The sequence below is a fragment of the Coregonus lavaretus genome, assembly GCF_964263955.1.
Source record: "Coregonus lavaretus genome assembly, chromosome: 19".
NCBI classification, from domain to species: Eukaryota; Metazoa; Chordata; class Actinopteri; order Salmoniformes; family Salmonidae; genus Coregonus; species Coregonus lavaretus.
Genome location: NC_140006.1, coordinates 8,824,219 through 8,841,861, shown reverse-complemented (window position 1 = coordinate 8,841,861; position 17,643 = coordinate 8,824,219). Strand labels below are relative to the sequence as shown.

At 44.0% G+C, this 17,643-nt stretch overlaps 1 protein-coding gene across 1 annotated transcript in view; it reads left to right on the top strand.

The window, feature by feature from the left end:
- Nucleotides 1-13,160: 13,160 nt before the first annotated feature.
- Nucleotides 13,161-17,643, top strand: part of LOC311146148 (cullin-3-like) — a 25,577-nt gene continuing 21,094 nt past the window's right edge. The window contains exon 1 of the mRNA XM_084182629.1: nt 13,161-13,432. Coding sequence (XP_084038755.1) covers nt 13,373-13,432 — 60 coding nt within the window. The 5' untranslated portion in view covers nt 13,161-13,372. The remainder of the gene's footprint in view (nt 13,433-17,643) is intronic.

The following is a 17,643-nucleotide window of genomic DNA, read 5'->3' as shown; positions in this document are numbered from 1 at the left end:
ACGGAACTCGCATGTCAGGACGACGAGATGGACCTTGATACCCACAACACCACGTCCATCCGTCTTGACGACATGTTGAGAGAGACAACGTTCCTAACACCTCCCGGAGCATCAACACTCACCCCATCCGAGCTATGGAAGCCGCCCTGCTTCCGAGTCCTCACCCATGGAGGTGGGCAGCACCCCCTACACCACCACGGACCACAGATCTCCTGGCGGCTCCCTATCTAGGCGGTATGACTCCCGTCGCCGCTCCGTGAGTGTTACGTCAGCTCCTATCACAAAACCATTGTTGTTAGTTCCCATAACGGTGACTGGTTATTCCTTCTCTTCCATGTCTACCACAATGATAGATTCTGGATCAGCGGGGAACCTTATAGATAGGGAGCTGGTTTCTGAAAGGGGGTTGCCCACCGTGCCACTGCCATCTCCGCTACACGTCACCTCACTGGACAATAAACCCCTTGGATAAGGCACCATTATGCACGTCACTCTCCCCATCACCATCACCATTCCCACACTACCGGAGCACCACAAGGAGCTGTCATTCTACATCGTCACGTCACCCCTTCATCAGATCGTCTTGGGATTGCCCTGGCTCAGACTACACAACCCCACCATCAATTGGAGCACCAAGAGGATCACAGCTTGGTCCACCTCATTCCGGAAGACCTGCCTGCCGGTGGTTTGTTGTTCCACGTCAGTGGAGAGTCCGGAGGCCGCCCTCCAGCCCAACATTCCACGTGAGTATGCAGATCTCTCGGATGTCTTCTCGTCATTAAAGGCTACGCGTCTCCCTCCTCACAGGCCCTGGGACTGTGCCATTGACCCCCTTTCCATGGCGGAGACTGAGGCCATGGAGAGTATGTGGTGGAGACCCTGAAACAGGGGTTCATCAGATGCTCTACCTCTCCTGCCTCCGCCAGCTTCTTCTTCATGGCCAAAAAAGACGGAGGACTGAGACCATGCATTGACTACAGGGGGCTGAACGCAATCACCACCAAGTACCGGTACCCCCTCTCTCTTGTTCCGTCGGCCATCGAGCAGCTACGAGGGACCCGGTACTTTACCAAGTTGGACCTGAGGAGTACCTACAACCTGATCCGAATCCGGGAAGGAGACGAGTGGAAGACGGCATTCAGCACTACCTCAGGCCACTATGAATACTGCGTCTTGCCCTACGGCATCGCCAACGCACCTTCTGTGTTCCAGTCCTTCGTCAATGACGTGTTTCGGGACATGTGAGTAGACAGGTGGTGGTGTACATCGACGATATCCTGATCTACTCGGTTACGTTCGAGGAGCACGTCAGGGATGTCCGAGCTGTCCTACTCCGCCTCCGGGAACACAGCCTGTTGGTGAAAGGGGAGAAATGCGAATTCCACCAACAGGCCATCTCCTTCCTGGAATATCGGATCAGTCCTCAGGGGGTGTTCATGGAAGGAGTGAAGACGGACGCCGTCAGGTCATGGCCAGTTCCCACCACCATCAAGGGCCTATAGAGCTTCCTGGGCTTCGCTAATTTTGACCGGCGTTTCATCAGGTCCTTCAGCTCCGTAGCCACCCCGCTCACCTCTCTCCTTAAGGGTGGGCCTCAGAAGCTGGCCTGGAACGTTGAGGTTGACGCTGCCTTCAAGAGGCTAAAGGAGAGGTTCACCATAGCGCCCATCCATTCGTCGGCAGAAGGACCAAGCTGACCGCCACCGCAGTGAGGCCCCTGTATTCCAGCCTGGGGATCGTGTGTGGCTGTCCAGAAAAACATCCCTCTCCGCCTGCCCTGCAAGAAACTGATCCCTCGGTTTGTGGGGCCGTTTAAGGTCCTCCGGCGGATAAATGAGGTATCATACCGGCTGCTCCTTCCCCCTCACTACCGTGTCTCACCCACTTTTAATGTGTCTCTCCTCAGACTGGTGGTTCCTGGTCCTCTGGCAGATGCCGTCCCCCGGGGTACGCCTCTTCCGCCCCTGGACATTGACGGGAGTCCGGTGTATGCGTTGAGGGACCTGCTGGACTCCAGGTTCCGTGGGGGACGGCTCCATTACCTGGTGGACTGGGAGGGGTATGGTCCTGAGGAGAGGAGCTGGGTTCCGGCTGGGGACGTTCTGGACCCCAACCTAATTCGGGACTTCCACCGTTGCCGCCCTGACCGGCCCGCGCCTCGTCCTCGGGGTCGTCCTCCTGGCCGGCGACGTCCAGCGGCTGGAGCCGCGTGTCCGGGGGGCGGGTACTGTCACGTCTCCTCCCGTTGCTCCCCTCCGGCACTCTGATTCGCCGGTCTACTGAGCCATCGGTCTAAGTGCACCACCTCGGCAACACCGGAATGGAAACCCAACGCACCCTAATCACCTCCAGCGCACCTGCACCTCATCTCATCACCACCCCTATTTAGCCCTGGACTGTTCTGGATGATGTTGTGTGTGATTGTTTAGCTTCGTGTCGTTTACTCTATCTTTGTTATTTCTCTTTGTCATTGTTAAGTAAACATTGACCTTGTTAATTCCTTTGTCTGTGTCCTGCCTCTTGGTATACTCAGTACTCTTCACAGAAGCCAAACGAGAGTTGTCTTGTGGGGGGGTTAATGTGGTTGTCTCTTGAGTGTGTGCGTGGCAAGCGTTTGTACATTCACTCTGCCAAAACAGTACACAGTTACAGTCACTCACCCTTCTAGATAACTTGAAACAGTCTAACCAGATCTAGTGTCATGAAGTCGCCTAGGCTACCTGGTGCTAGCCAACTTCTTTAGCCAATTAGCTTCAGCCAGCTGGTGTCTGTGGCCATAGCAAAGATGGTTTGACATTGGATAGCCTATCTCTGGGGCTGGTTAGGGACTGACAATAAATTGCACCATGTAAATGGAACAATATTTTCACTTTGCAGATCTTTTAGTCTCATTAAATGCTTTCAATATTAGTATATGAATTTCTACAATTTATTGTTGGTTTGAGGTTTTTAAGTCATTGAAATTTGGAGCTATTGACATTTAAAAAATTGTGTAATTTACTGATGGTCCCTGTCTAGTCCCATAGGGATATCGAATTTCAAACCAAATTGATCATGGCCATGACCAAAATGATCCTATTTACACTTTGTACTCAATTTTGACACTAGAATACAAGTTAATGACTCATATCGAAGCCACATAGGCCATTTTAAAAACAAGAACTTTCTTTTTAGGGGCAGTCGCTCTTTAAGACAAAAGTTCTCTGCCTTGTTGGGAAGGGCAGTAAGTAAGCATTTCACTGTTAGTCTACACCTGTTGTTTACAAAGCATGTGACAAATAACATTTGATTTGATTTTGATCTCACCTGAAAAAAGTGTTGCATTTATACATTTCACATGTATTCAGGCCCTATGGTGCTAACCTTGGAAAAGTAATTCCAATTTCTACACCTTCCTCTATTACCAATAGGGATAGACCAAATGGTGCAGTTCTATGCAATCTTATAGCCATACCAACTATATCAATATCAACCATCAGACAAGGCCTGCTGTCATGGTCCCGGTCGCAGGTGGAAAACCTCTGGATGTTGTGGTGGGAGAGGGCATCACCTGGTGAAAAGGGTTCAGGTTTTAATTGAATTGAATTGAGGTGATCAATCGGGTTCAGTTCAGTTGAGTTTAGTTTGATTGTGAATAATTTTGAATCCAGATGTGGCATTCAACATAACACCCCACAATAGAATAAGCAGAAACAATCAACCATTTTCTTTTCTATTGCTGTGAAAAATACCATAATATATTACAAATGAGTCATTCATGAATCGACCAATAAAATGAGCAGCTCTGATTTCTATCTCACCTGCCCCGCCATCTTAAAGTTGAAGACGTGGAGCTTGTATCCGTCTTACTCTGAGGGTGTTTCTCAAAATACATACTACCGTGCTCCGAGCACACAAATTGGAGCACGGGAGGGTCGGAGTATGAGTCCAAATGAAGTATGCGAAACGGAGCACGGAGGGCACTTCTCTGGTTATCTACATTATTATGATTCACATACATACTGTGCATTCGGAAAGTATTCAGACCCCTTCACTTTTTATACATTTTGTTACGTTACAGCCTTATTCTAAAATTGATTAAATAGTTTTTTCCCCCTCATCAATCTATACACAATACCCCATAATGACAAAGCAAAAACAGGTTTTTAGAAATGTTTGCAAATGTATTAAAAATACAAAACTTAAATATTACATTTACATAAGTATTCAGACCCTTTACTTAGTACTTTGTCGAAGCATCTTTGGCAGTAATTACAGCCTCGAGTCTTCTTGGGTATGACGCTACAAGCTTGCCATACCTGTATTTGGGGAGTTACTCCCATTCTTCTCTGCAGATCCTCTCAAGCTCTGTCAGGTTGGATGAGGAGCGTCACTGCACAGCTACTTTCAAGTCTCTCCAGAGATGTTCGATCGGGTTCAAGTCTGGGCTCTGGCTGGACCACTCAAGGACATTCAGAGACTTGTCCCGAAGCCACTCCTGCGTTGTCTTGGTTGTGTGCTTAGGGTTGTTGTCCTATTGGAAGGTGAACCTTCGCCCCAGTCTGAGGTCCTGAGCACTCTGGAGCAGGTTTTCATGAAGTACTTTTCTCTCTGTACTTTGCTCCATTCATCTTTCCCTTGATCCTGACTAGTCTCCCAGTCCCTGCCGCTGAAAAATATCCCCACAGCATGATGCTGCCACTACCATGCTTCACCTTAGGGATGGTATTGGCCAGGTGATGAGCGGGGCCTGGTTTCCTCCAGACGTGACACTTGGCATTCAGGCCAAAGAGTTTAATCATGGTTTCATCAGACCAAATAATCTTGTTTCTCATGGTCTGAGAGTCCTTTAGGTGCCTTTTGGCAAACTCCAAGCAGGCTGTCGTGCCTTTTACTGAGGAGTGGCTTCCGTCTGGCCACTCTACCATAAAAGCCTGATTGGTGGAGTGCTGCAGAGATGGTTGTCCTTCTGGAAGGTTCTCCCATCTCCACAGAGGAACTCTTTAGCTCTGTCAGAGTGACCATCAGGTTCTTGGTCACCTCCCTGACCAAAGCTCTTCTCCCCCGATTGCTCAGTTTGGCCGGGCGGCCAGCTCTAGGAAGAGTCTTGGTGGTTCCAAACTTCTTCCATTTAAGAATAATGGAGGCCACTGTGTGCTTGGGGACCTTCAATGCTGCAGAAATGTTTTGATACCCTTCCCCAGATCTGTCCCTCAACACAATCCTGTCTCGGAGCTCTACAGACAATTCCTTCGACCTCATGGCTTGGTTTCTGCTCTGACATGCATTGTCAACTGTGGGACCTTATATAGACAGTTGTGTACCTTTCCAAATCATGTCCAATCAATTGAATTTACCACAGGTGGACTCCAATCAAGTTGTAGAAACATCTCAAGGATGATCAATGGAAACAGGATGCACCTGAGCTCAATTTCGAGTCTCATAGCAAAGGGTCTGAATACTTATGTAAATAAGGTATTTCTGTGTTATTATTTATTTATTGTAAGTTTTACCCCCCTTTTTCTCCCCAATTTCGTGATTACGATCTTGTCTCATCACTGCAACTCCCCAACGGGCTCGGGAGAGGTGAAGGTCGAGTCATGCGTCTTCCGAAACATGACCCGCCAAACCGTGCTTCTTAACACCCGCTCGCTTAACCCGGAAGCCAGCTGCACCAATGTGTCGGAGGGAACACCGTTCAACTCAAGGTCAGCCTGCAGGTGCCTGGCCCGCCACAAGGAGTCGCTAGAGCGCGATGAGCCAAGTAAAGCCCCTCCGGCCAGACCCTCCCCTAACTCGGACGACGCTGGGCCAATTGTGCGCCGCCCTATGGGACTCCCGGTCACGGCCGGTAATGAAACTGCCTGGGATCGAACTCCAGGTTGTAGTGACACCGCAACACTGCGATGCAGTGCCTTAGGCCGCTGCGCCACTCGGGAGGCCCTGTTTTTTATTTTGTATAAATTTGCAAACATTTCTAAAAACCTGTTTTTGCTTTGTCAATATGGGGTATTGTGTGTAGATTGATGAGGGGAAAAAGTAATTTAATCCATTTTAGAATAAGGCTGTAGCGTAACAAAATGTGGAAAGAGTGAAGGGGTCTGAATACTGTCCGAATGAACTGTATAGCTAGCTGATATTTATGAAGTAAAACGGTTGCTTTGTGTATATCTTGTGTAGTTTCTACTGCCATTGTTGTCCTGGCTGGAAGACGGTTAGTCCATAGTAAGTCAATAGGGCTAACTGGCTAGCTAGCTAGCCACGAAGAATTACCAATAGGGGTAGACCAAATGGTACAGTTCTATGCAATCTTATAGCCATACCAAATATATCAATATCAACCATCAGACAGGGCCTGCAAATGCCTATTGAACGTAGCTTGTTTGAGTTGGAGACTCCATGTGACTTTAAGCTCTGGGCTATGCAGATGAATCCGGACATTCTGGTATTGACTGAAACTTGGATCTCTGGGGACATTCTGGACTCTGATATTAATATTGGGGGTTATAATGTGTTCAGAGCTGACAGACAAGGTAGAGGTGGAGGAGTCGCCATTCTTATAAAAATCATCTTTACTGAAATCCAATTTCCCTTGTCCAAAAAATTTGAGCTACTATCTTTAAGCCTTTGTCTGGGGAAGTGTTTATCCATAACTGTTATAGGGGTCTACCGTCCTCCCTCGGCTAACCTTTGTGCACACGAAGAGTTAAGTAGTTTGTTGTCTTCTTTTATTAAATCAGAAGTTATTATCCTGTGTGACCTAAATTATGATTGGGAATGCAGGCTTCAGGTTATCTAAATGATCTAAACCTAACCCAGCTGGTGACTAAGCCTACACGGCCCAACCCTAAAGATACTTCAAAGTCAACTCTGATCGATCTTATCTTAACGAATACACCAGGGAAATATGTTAATGACCATTAGTGACCATTGCCCAGTTGTTTGTGTTAGAGATGTGAGAACACAAAAATCGAAGCCTTCGTGTCATACAAAGAGGAACTTAAAAAACTTCAGTGAACAGGCTTTTTTAACATGATCTTTATCTTTGTGACCTTGATTGTATTTCAGCTATCCCTGAACCTGATTTAGCTTTCAGCCTTTTTGCAGATGTCTTCAATACTATTGTGGATAATCATGCTCCCTTCAAAAAAATGAAGGGATAAAGGTAGATCGAATGCCTGGTATACTCTGGAATTATCAGAAGTAATTCATAAAAGAGATGATGCTTGGGTCAAGGCCAGGAACACAGGCTTAGCCCCGGACTGGCAAGCTTTTAAGCAACTGAGGAGTCATTGTGTAAGACAAATCAGAAAGGCTAAATCTGATTATTATGTAACCGCTCTTTCGGATTGTAATGGGAACCCGGCTAAATTCTGGAAAACTGTCAAATCCCTGAAGGGTTCTACTTCCTCCTCTCTGCCACAACAAATAAATTCAGACATTGGCTCATTACGGGAAAAAATGCCATCATTGATGCATTTAATCACAATTTTATTTCAGCAGGATATCTCTTTGAAAGAACTTCTAAGCCTATTCACAATGATATTGAGCTGGATGCTGATAGGGAAACTTGCTGAATGATCAGAGAAATGATAGTCAAAGCTTTTCTTTTAGGCTATTTATAGAAAAATAAGTCCTGGATGCTTTGCTAGCAATAGACGTAAGAAATCCACAGGGGCGACTAATTGGATTCCTGTCTATTTAAGTGTGCAGCGCCCATCATTGTTGGCTCATTAACCCACATTTTTTATTTAACATTGTTATCAGGAAATGTTCAAAAAGTATGGAAATCAGCTCTTGTGCTGCCACTCCATAAGGGCGGGGATAGTAGTGATCTTAATAATTATCGCCCCATTTCAAGGCTTCCTTGTCTAGCTAAGATTCTTGAATCCTTGGTACATGTACAACTTTGCTCTTTTTTATCTGAGAAATGTATTTTGAATGTAAACCAATCAGGGTTTAGGCCTGGGCATAGCACTATTACAGCAACCACTTTAGTTGTTAATGATCTTGTCAATGCTTTAGACACTAAAATGAAAGGTGCTGCTTTGTTTTGTGGACCTGTCAAAAGCTTTTGATACTATTGATCATGCTATTTTATTGAATAAGCTGTCCTTGATAGGCCTGAGATCTGATGCCTGTTCATGGTTTCATGATTATCTTAGTGACAGAAGTCAGGCTATCGTGATTGATGGGGTTAAGTCAGAATTTCTTGAAGTACATAAAGGTGTACCACAGGGGTCGATTTTGGGACCTATTCTCTTCACTATTTATATCAACACCATTGGTCAATCTGTTTAAAAAAATTTACTTCATCTATATGCGGATGATACTATTATGTATGTTATTGCCCCGACTGTTGATCTGGCTGTGTCAAAACTACAGTCAGATTTTATAGCTATGCAGGAATCCCTTGCTGATTTCAAACTTGTGCTTAATACAGGCAAAACCAAATACTGTACATGGTGTTTTCAAACTCTTGTAAGAATCTTGCGGCAGGTGTGGGATGCAGGCGCGCGTGTGTGCGCTTGCGCGCTCGGCCCCTGTCCTCCGCAATCAGCCATGTGGTGTGCGTTTTTGTGTTTGGAAAAGTCTGGCGTTAAGTGAGTGAGAGGGGAAATGGTTGCATATCCCAGAATCAACGGGTGTCTATGAGCAGGGGTTGTGAGAGAGGGCTTTCAATTTTGTGTAGATGAGGGATATACATTTTCAAATATAGTATACATCTAATCTATTTTTTTATTGTCCTATCATGATGGAACGATCCCCAACCCTATATCCTGGACACCCACCTGAGCGACCCATACACCAAAGAGAAGTTCCCATCTGTTTTATGGACCTGCTCTGAATTGCCTATATGCAGCCAAAACAGAAAAATAAATGCGGTCAGAGACCTACTTGAGCAGCACCGCCCCCTCAAGATTCTGAGCCTGCCTGGCAGGGTTGGTCCTACAAAGCCAGAGCCCCCGATGGGGGAGCATAATATACAAGGAAATTCTCAAAGCTGCTAATGAGAACCTTGACGACCTTGTACCTAGCCGGTGTGGATTCCGGTGGAGTACCCCCACCCAGGTAGTGGCAGTGCTGGCAACACTGGCTGCAGTAACCCATGGTGTTTGTGTCTCAGGTGAATCGCAGTGGTTGTTTGCTGAAGTGGTAGTTGCTTGTTAAAAATGTAATGTAATACAATGGCAATTCGGGTTATAGGTTCAAATCCTACGCATGAACTGCCAACATTTTTACCCACATTAATTGATAATGATGGAAAATAAGATATGCAAGATATTTGAATAGATATTTTTTAAATAGCTATATAAATATATTGAGATGAGAGCATTGGAAATGCTTTTGGCGGTTGACCTGCTTCTGTTTTGTGGGTGGCACTATGTGATGTTTTCGATGGATGGGTCCTGGCCCCTCGGGGGCATAGGGATCCAGGGGGGACAGGGGTGGTAAATTTACAAACATATATAATGACAAATAGATTTGAAACTTGTATCTCATTATGGTATGTGGTGAAATAAGTATAGCCAGTTATAATTGTAATGGCTTAGCTGATAATAACAAAAGAATAACAATATTTACATGGCTCAAAGAGAAGGAATATAATATATATATTGTTTACAGGAAACCCATTCAACAATTCTAGATGAAGTTGCGTGGAAAAAGGAATGGGGGGGGCAAAATATACTTCTCCCATGGGCTAAGAAATTCAAATGCGGTGATGATATTAATTAACAGTAATTTCGATCCGAATGTGCAAATTGTCCAAACAGATACGCAAGGTAGATGGATTATTTTAAATATGTTATTGGACGATAAACAAATATGGCTCATTAACCTTTACGGACCAAATAATGATGATCCACACTTTGAAAATATATACAGTGAGGGAAAAAAGTATTTGATCCCCTGTTGATTTTGTACGTTTGCCCACTGACAAAGATATGATCAGTCTATAATTTTAATGGTAGGTTTATTTGAACAGTGAGAGACAGAATAACAACAAAAAATCCAGAAAAACGCATGTCAAAAAAATTTATAAATTGATTTGCATTTTAATGAGGGAAATAAGTATTTGACCCCCTCTCATTCAGAAAGATTTCTGGCTCCCAGGTGTCTTTTATACAGGTAACGAGCTGAGATTAGGAGCACACTCTTAAAGGGAGTGCTCCTAATCTCAGCTTGTTACCTGTATAAAAGACGCCTGTCCACAGAAGCAATCAATCAATCAGATTCCAAACTCTCCACCATGGCTAAGACCAAAGAGCTCTCCAAGGATGTCAGGGACAAGATTGTAGACCTACACAAGGCTGGAATGGGCTACAAGACCATCGCCAAGCAGCTTAGTGAGAAGGTGACAACAGTTGGTGCGATTATTCGCAAATGGAAGAAACACAAAAGACCTGTCAATCTCCCTCGGCCTGGGGCTCCATGCAAGATCTCCCCTCGTGGAGTTGCAATGATCATGAGAACGGTGAGGAATCAGCCCAGAACTACACGGGAGGATCTTGTTAATGATCTCAAGGCAGCTGGGACCATAGTCACCAAGACAACAATTGGTAACACACTATGCCGTGAAGGACTGAAATCCTGCAGCGCCCACAAGGTCCCCCTGCTCAAGAAAGCACATATACAGGGCCGACTGAAGTTTGCCAATGAACATCTGAATGATTCAGAGGTGTTGTGGTCAGATGAGACCAAAATTGAGCTCTTTGGCATCAACTCAACTCGCCGTGTTTGGAGGAGGAGGAATGCTGCCTATGACCCCAAGAACACCATCCCCACCGTCAAACATGGAGGTGGAAACATTATGCTTTGGGGGTGTTTATCTGTTAAGGGGACAGGACAACTTCACCGCATCAAAGGGACGATGGACGGGGCCATGTACTGTTAAATCTTGGGTGAGAACCTCCTTCCCTCAGCCAGGGCATTGAAAATGGGTCGTGGATGGGTATTCCAGCATGACAATGACCCAAAACACACGGCCAAGGCAACAAAGGAGTGGCTCAAGAAGAAGCACATTAAGGTCCTGGAGTGGCCTAGCCAGTCTCCAGACCTTAATCACATAGAAAATCTGTGGAGGGAGCTGAAGGTTCGAGTTGCCAAACGTCAGCCTCGAAACCTTAGTGACTTGGAGAAGATCTGCAAAGAGGAGTGGAACAAAATCCCTCCTGAGATGTGTGCAAACATTGTGGCCAACTACAAGAAATGTCTGACCTCTGTGATTGCCAACAAGGGTTTTGCCACCAAGTACTAAATCATGTTTTGCAGAGGGGTCAAATACTTATTTCCCTCATTAAAATGCAAATCAATTGATAACATTTTTTATATGCGTTTTTCTGGATTTTTTTGTTGTTATTCTGTCTCTCACTGTTCAAATAAACCTACCATAAAAATTATAGACTGATCATGTCTTTGTCAGTGGGCAAATGTACAAAATCAGCAGGGGATCAAATACTTTTTTCCCTCACTGTATATATATATATATATATATATATGTGTGTGTGTGAGAAAAAACAAAAAACATATGGGGGATTGGAAGTGATGCAGACAATTACATTGATGGAAGTTACAATCTATCTGCAATTTTAAAGCTGATCTACCCCCTAAAAAATAAAAAATAAAAAATAATGTTTCAGATGAACTACATGTTCACTCATTAGATGGTTCTTCAATCAAACGTTTTCTCACATATAAATGCTTAGGCATTTGGATTGATATGGATTTGACGTTTAAAAAACATATAGATGAGCTGGTTAAGAGGCTAAGATTTAAAGTTGGCTTTTTCTATAGAAACAGATAATGCCTTTCTCTTAGCAGTAGGAAGCAGATTATTCAGTCAACCTTTTTATCTGTTCTTGATTATGGTGATATTATTTATCAAAGTGCAGCTGCTACTACTCTTAAACCTTGGGATGCCATCTACCATAGTGCCCCTTTGTTTTATTACAGGTGACAGTTTTGATACTCATCACTGCATCCTGTGTCAAAAGGTTGTCTGAGACATTACTCCCTTTTTGTTTGTAAGGCCCTACTTCATAAACTTCCGTCTTATCTAACTTTGCTGTTGAAGTATAGACACCTGAGTTGCCTAACCCGTTCACAGGATTGGTTAACTCTTGAGGTTCCTAGGGTCTCCACCGAGCTAGGTAAATCTGCTTTCAGTTTTAATGTACTGTATTGCTGGAACAAAATTCTAAATACATTTCATCTTGATGTTCTGGTGCCGTTCGGTCAATTTAAAGTATTGAAAAATAAAATACAAATATTTAGAGCAGGGTTGGGTAGATCACTTTCTAAATGTACAGTTACTAGTTACAGTTATTAGTTACCTGTCCAAAATTGTTATCGGCAACGGAACTTTTGGATTACAAAAACTCAGTAACATAATCTGATTACTTTCAGTTACTTTTTGATTATTTTCCCCCAAGAGGCATTATGAAGAAGACAAAAAGGATCCATCAAACTCACTTGGTGTGTCATCGTAGTGGTCTCTGATGTATTTTCCCCCTGCAAACCTCCTTTCTGAATTTAAAAGTAATCCAATAAGTAATCATCTCGTTTTTCAAAAGTATCAGTAATCTGATTACAATATTTTTGCTGGTAAAGTAACTGATTATAGTTAGTTTTTTTGTAATTGGATTACATGTAACATTTGATTACATGTAATCAGTTACTCCCCAACCCTGATTTAGGGTCCAATGGGAAACATGGACAGAAACTGGGGATCCTACCCTGTCATACTATTAGGCCTAGTAACATCACAATACCCCTGTTTACATTAGCACGGTGTCTTGTTGTATGTAGCCATATGCATGGTAAATGCCACATACCCATGCACACTGGTAGCCTACTTAAATGTAACAAAATAGTAGGCGATCGATCATGTGATTGAGACCGTAGCCTATTGGCTATCTCATCATAGTAGACAGGCCTAGTGCATGGGCACTGACTACTCAATAAAGTATTGTAGTTAAATAGCGAATGAGTGTAAATAATGCTAGATTGTATTCAAACATAACTTTTCAATACAAGTTAAATCTAATATTTTACAGTGAGAGACTATCATAATTGGACATAGTTCCAATTTGTTAAATGAGGAGGATGAACGTTCTGTATCTTTTTGTGAATTTATTTTTTCGACGGTTAATCTCGCGTGATTTCGGTGCGCCGTTAGCACTGCGCAGTAGAAGATTGTTGTCCGCCATCACTGCAAGAGAAGCTAGGCAACATTTGAGAGAAGAGTGACAACAACAGCGCCGAGAGACGGACCCAAACCCAAGGGGAAGGTCGAGGGAGATCTTTACCACTTTGCATTTGAAGGCCTCCCTGTTGCAGCCTGAAATAGTATTTCATGTTAACGTAGAGACGACGGACGTACTAACTAATCATGTCCAACCTCAAAGGCGGCGTCAAGAAAGACACCAAGATGAGGATAAGAGCCTTTCCTGTAAGTACTGGCCGGGTACGCTGAGACGCGAGTACCGGGGATATCACTTGCTACCTGTTTGATGCTCAAAATAGGCCAGACTAACTGAACAAATACATTTCACTGTCTGCTAACAACTAGCTACGCTTCCTATTGCGTTGATTCATAATCGCTCGTTGGCTGGCTAGCTAGCTAGCTTGATAATCATTGATTCGATCGGGTTCTGTTAACTATGTGCAAACTGGAAAATATCCACTACTATCGAACTAGCTAACGTTACTAGTTTACGTTAGCTAACTTGCAGTGTTGCTGACAAACTAGTTAGGTAACTACACATATTGTCAACCAGCTAGCTAACTTAACTAGTTCCCAGATGAACGTAGCTAACTGACTACCTAGATGGCTAGCTATGCTAACTAACAATGTCAACTATCTAACGTTAGCTAGAAGGTTACCATGTTAACGTTAACTTGGCTACATAGCTAGCTAGGCTACCAAGTTCGCCAGTCTTTATCAATTTAGCTAGCTAGTTAGTAACTAGCTAACTCGAGAAATGCCACTTTAAATATGTAGCTAGCGGAGGTTGTTCTGATTATCATTCAGCCTGACCAACGTTAGATAGCTAACGTTAGTTGTTAAGCTAGTTAGCCAGCTAGCTAGGATAGATGTGTTGCATTCATGACAACTTGGAAACTCGGAACCTCCGAGTTACAATTAACATAAGTATTTGGGTAGAGCTTCCTATTGGTTGATTCTGATACTATCCAAGTGTGAAACTCGGGCCTCAACTTTCGACAAAGATTTTACAAGTCGGACACTTCCGAGTTGTCTTGAACCAGTTTCTTGAACGTAGCCGAAGATGATCAATTATATTGACAAGATAGTCCAGTGCAACCAGTGATATAAAGTAGTTTTTTTGGGGGGGCTGAAATTCCACGTGCGTCCACATATATCAGTGCATTCGTAACAACCTAACCATTACGAAACTTATATTAGATAAAATAAGCCTCGCAAAGCAAATGAGCAATACAATTTTTTGTTGACCAAATTTGACACTTGCATTGACCTCCATACAAATATTTCTCACTTTGTGGTGTTATTTTTGTGGACAGATTTTGGGTGGAGTAAACGTCTTGCTTCTTCTTCGATAAGGTTTAACAGCGGTTGGCAGCCAATAAATGTTGCGTTACCGCCACCTACTAGACTGGAGTACAACTCCCTTTATACTTTGCTTGAAAAAATAAACAAATACCCTACCATCTAACACTACACTCACAAAAAATAAAAATAACACCACCCTACTCCACTATTTAAATCTATTTAGTCCTATCTCTGGCCAACAACCTGAAAGGATGGGACACCACCACTTAACACACCATGTAACTCTTCTAATGTCAAGTCTCGCACACCCAAATACCTCTCTGCAGCTGCCACCACAACTTCAATTTTCTGCGACTTACGTTCCATCCCTGCAGTACAGTTAATAACCATTGTTATAAATGCTAAAAATCTAATCTTACTGAAACATATCACTTGTTGGCCTATCCCTCTGTACTGGTACATATCTACTACTCACACCACTCCTCTCAGGATCCCTCCCCCTTGACCTATCTTACATTTTAGTCATTTAGCAGACGCTCCTATCCAAAGCGACTTACAGTTAGTGAGTGCATACTTTTTTTTTTCATACTGGCCCCCCGTGGGAATCGAACCCACAACCCTGGCATTGCAAGCGCCATGCTCTACCAACAGAGCTACACGCTACTTTCTTCACTGCCTCAGCATATGACAACTTCTGCACTACTCTAACCCTGGAAACCTCAACCTTCCTCTCTTGCACGGGACATTTCTGATCCCCAGCCCCATGGGTACCCCTACAATTAACACATACCACTACATTCCCCAATGCTACACATTCCTTTGTCTCATGCCCTTCTGCACACCTAGGAACCTCCCTCCTACACACTGCTGCCACATGCCCATAAGCTTGACACCTGTAACAACGTAATGTATTCGGCACAAAAGCTTGTACAGAATAACTTCTATATCCTAACATCACTTTGTCGGGCAAAGACTCAACATCAAAACTGAAAAGAACAGACAATGACTCTTATGTTTCACCACTCACACCACCCTGTCTGCGTCGCACCAAATGAGCATCACAAACACCGGGAATCTTCCCTTTCAGTTGGTCAACTTTTACATTTACTGCTACCCCAGTAATCACTCCTTTCAATGGCGCCCTTTTCTTGAGCTCAAAACAATTCACATCTCTTGCCCCCATTCGTTTAACGCGGAGCGCCTTCTCCCTCTGACGAGCAGAAACGCAAACAATTATCACAAGACCACTTCTGGTTACCCTCACCGATTCCACAGCACCCAACTCTGTTTTCACCCACCCTGAAACTACAAATGGATCAGCCAAAAGACAACGTTCCACTTTTCCCAAAAACTTCACTCCTACTGTCCCAGACTCATCTTTATCCTGACCCTCGGGCTCCAAGAACTTCACCACACCTACCACCTCCGATACTTCGCCCTCATTCACTTCCGTTTCTCCTCCTGTCTTCAGCTCACTCTGCTTACACTTTCTACAATTCTTCTTTAACAAACCATCTCCCTTTTTTCTGCCATTTTTTACAGACTCAAAATCACCCTCTTCCTCCCTCTCTCTCTTAGACCTCCTCTGCCTCTCTTTTTCCTTCCATTCCTCCTCCGTATTCCAAGTGTAAGTCTCCTTATGATAATACTGCACTTCTCCTGAAATGCATATTGTTCTTACCTTCTCAAGGGACGTCATTTAACTGGCTGTCACAATCTCCGTACAATCAGCACGAACCCCTCGGGATGTAGCGCTCAACAGTGCATCCCACAGAGCGCGTCTTGATGTTATTCTTTATCAATAGCTACGGCGACGCTTTTCCATTTCAAATAAGCGTGCTCTTCCAACCAGCATCCACCGTCACTTGTTACGCTCTCCCATCTTGTTTCTCCTCTTCCTCTCACATAATAATAAGGAATTCCCTCGGCCACACCCACAAATTGAGGAAAACATTATTTCCCATTGACCTCCAGTGTAAAAGAGCCATCTGAGGTGTAGATTTATTTTTTGTTATATAGAAATAACAAAACATGCTGTAAAGCTGCTGTGTTCAATGTACATGTTACCAGGTCAAAAATCCAGACCTATGGTTCGCAATGCTCCCATGTAGGGAAATAGAGCCTGCGAGAAGAGTCCTGTGGCTTCTGGTTATTCGAAGTGGGGACTGTGTCCAAGTAGGCTACACGTAGCTGTGCGTGTGGGAAAACATTTGTTTAGTATAGTCTGTTTGTTACGCCACTCACTACTTGTAGCTTTGTAGTCTGTGTTGTTTTTGGCTATCTTAATGTTCCGGTTGGTAGCTAGCACTCACTCATGTGGCTGCTAGCAGCGTCATGAAAAGGGGCAGCCCCACAATATTACATTTTTCTAAGTAGTGAGAACACTCGGGAGCAGGCAATGCTTAAAAGTAATCTTTAAACATGTTCTACTTTGCTTAAATGTGGTTTTGTAATTGACTAAAACAAGCAGACAAAACATTTAATGTTTGAAAAAGGCAAAATATTTGCTGTGAGCCAATGGGGTAACCAGAGGTTGTTTTCACCTCAGGCGGGAGGGGCTGCAACGTTCTATCTAATACCGACTGGGTCTATATAGGATGCAGAGCATTCACGCGTTGGTGTCCTAGAAGGCTTCAAGGAGAGCCTGGAAAATAACTAGCAAAATGCTTTAGAGGGGTACATGCTTCCGAAAATCCTGTTACTGAAGGCATATCTATAATCCGTAATTCCTTGACCGTCCTTCCGGATTGTGTATAGGTGCCGGTTTGTAGAAAAGTTTGGCTCAGACAGTTTCTTTAAAGATATCCGCACATTATACAGACTGGATGGACAAGGAGTTGCGGATTATAGATGTCTAACAGGATTTTACAAGTACCCCTTCCTAAGAAAAATGCCACTTTTCCAGACTCCGCATTGTAGACTTCTAGGACACCCATGCGCAAATCTTAAATGCACCATTAGCTGACTGGCTAGGTAGCTAGTTCCTTAGCTGTGCAGCTAGCTAGTTAACTACCCAGCCAAAAAATACTAAAGGTATCAGAGAGGGTAGCCGACTCAACCCCATGATTTACGATGGAGTTGAGCGGCGACTAGTGTGGGCGGACTAGAGCTCCGACCTCACACACAATCCT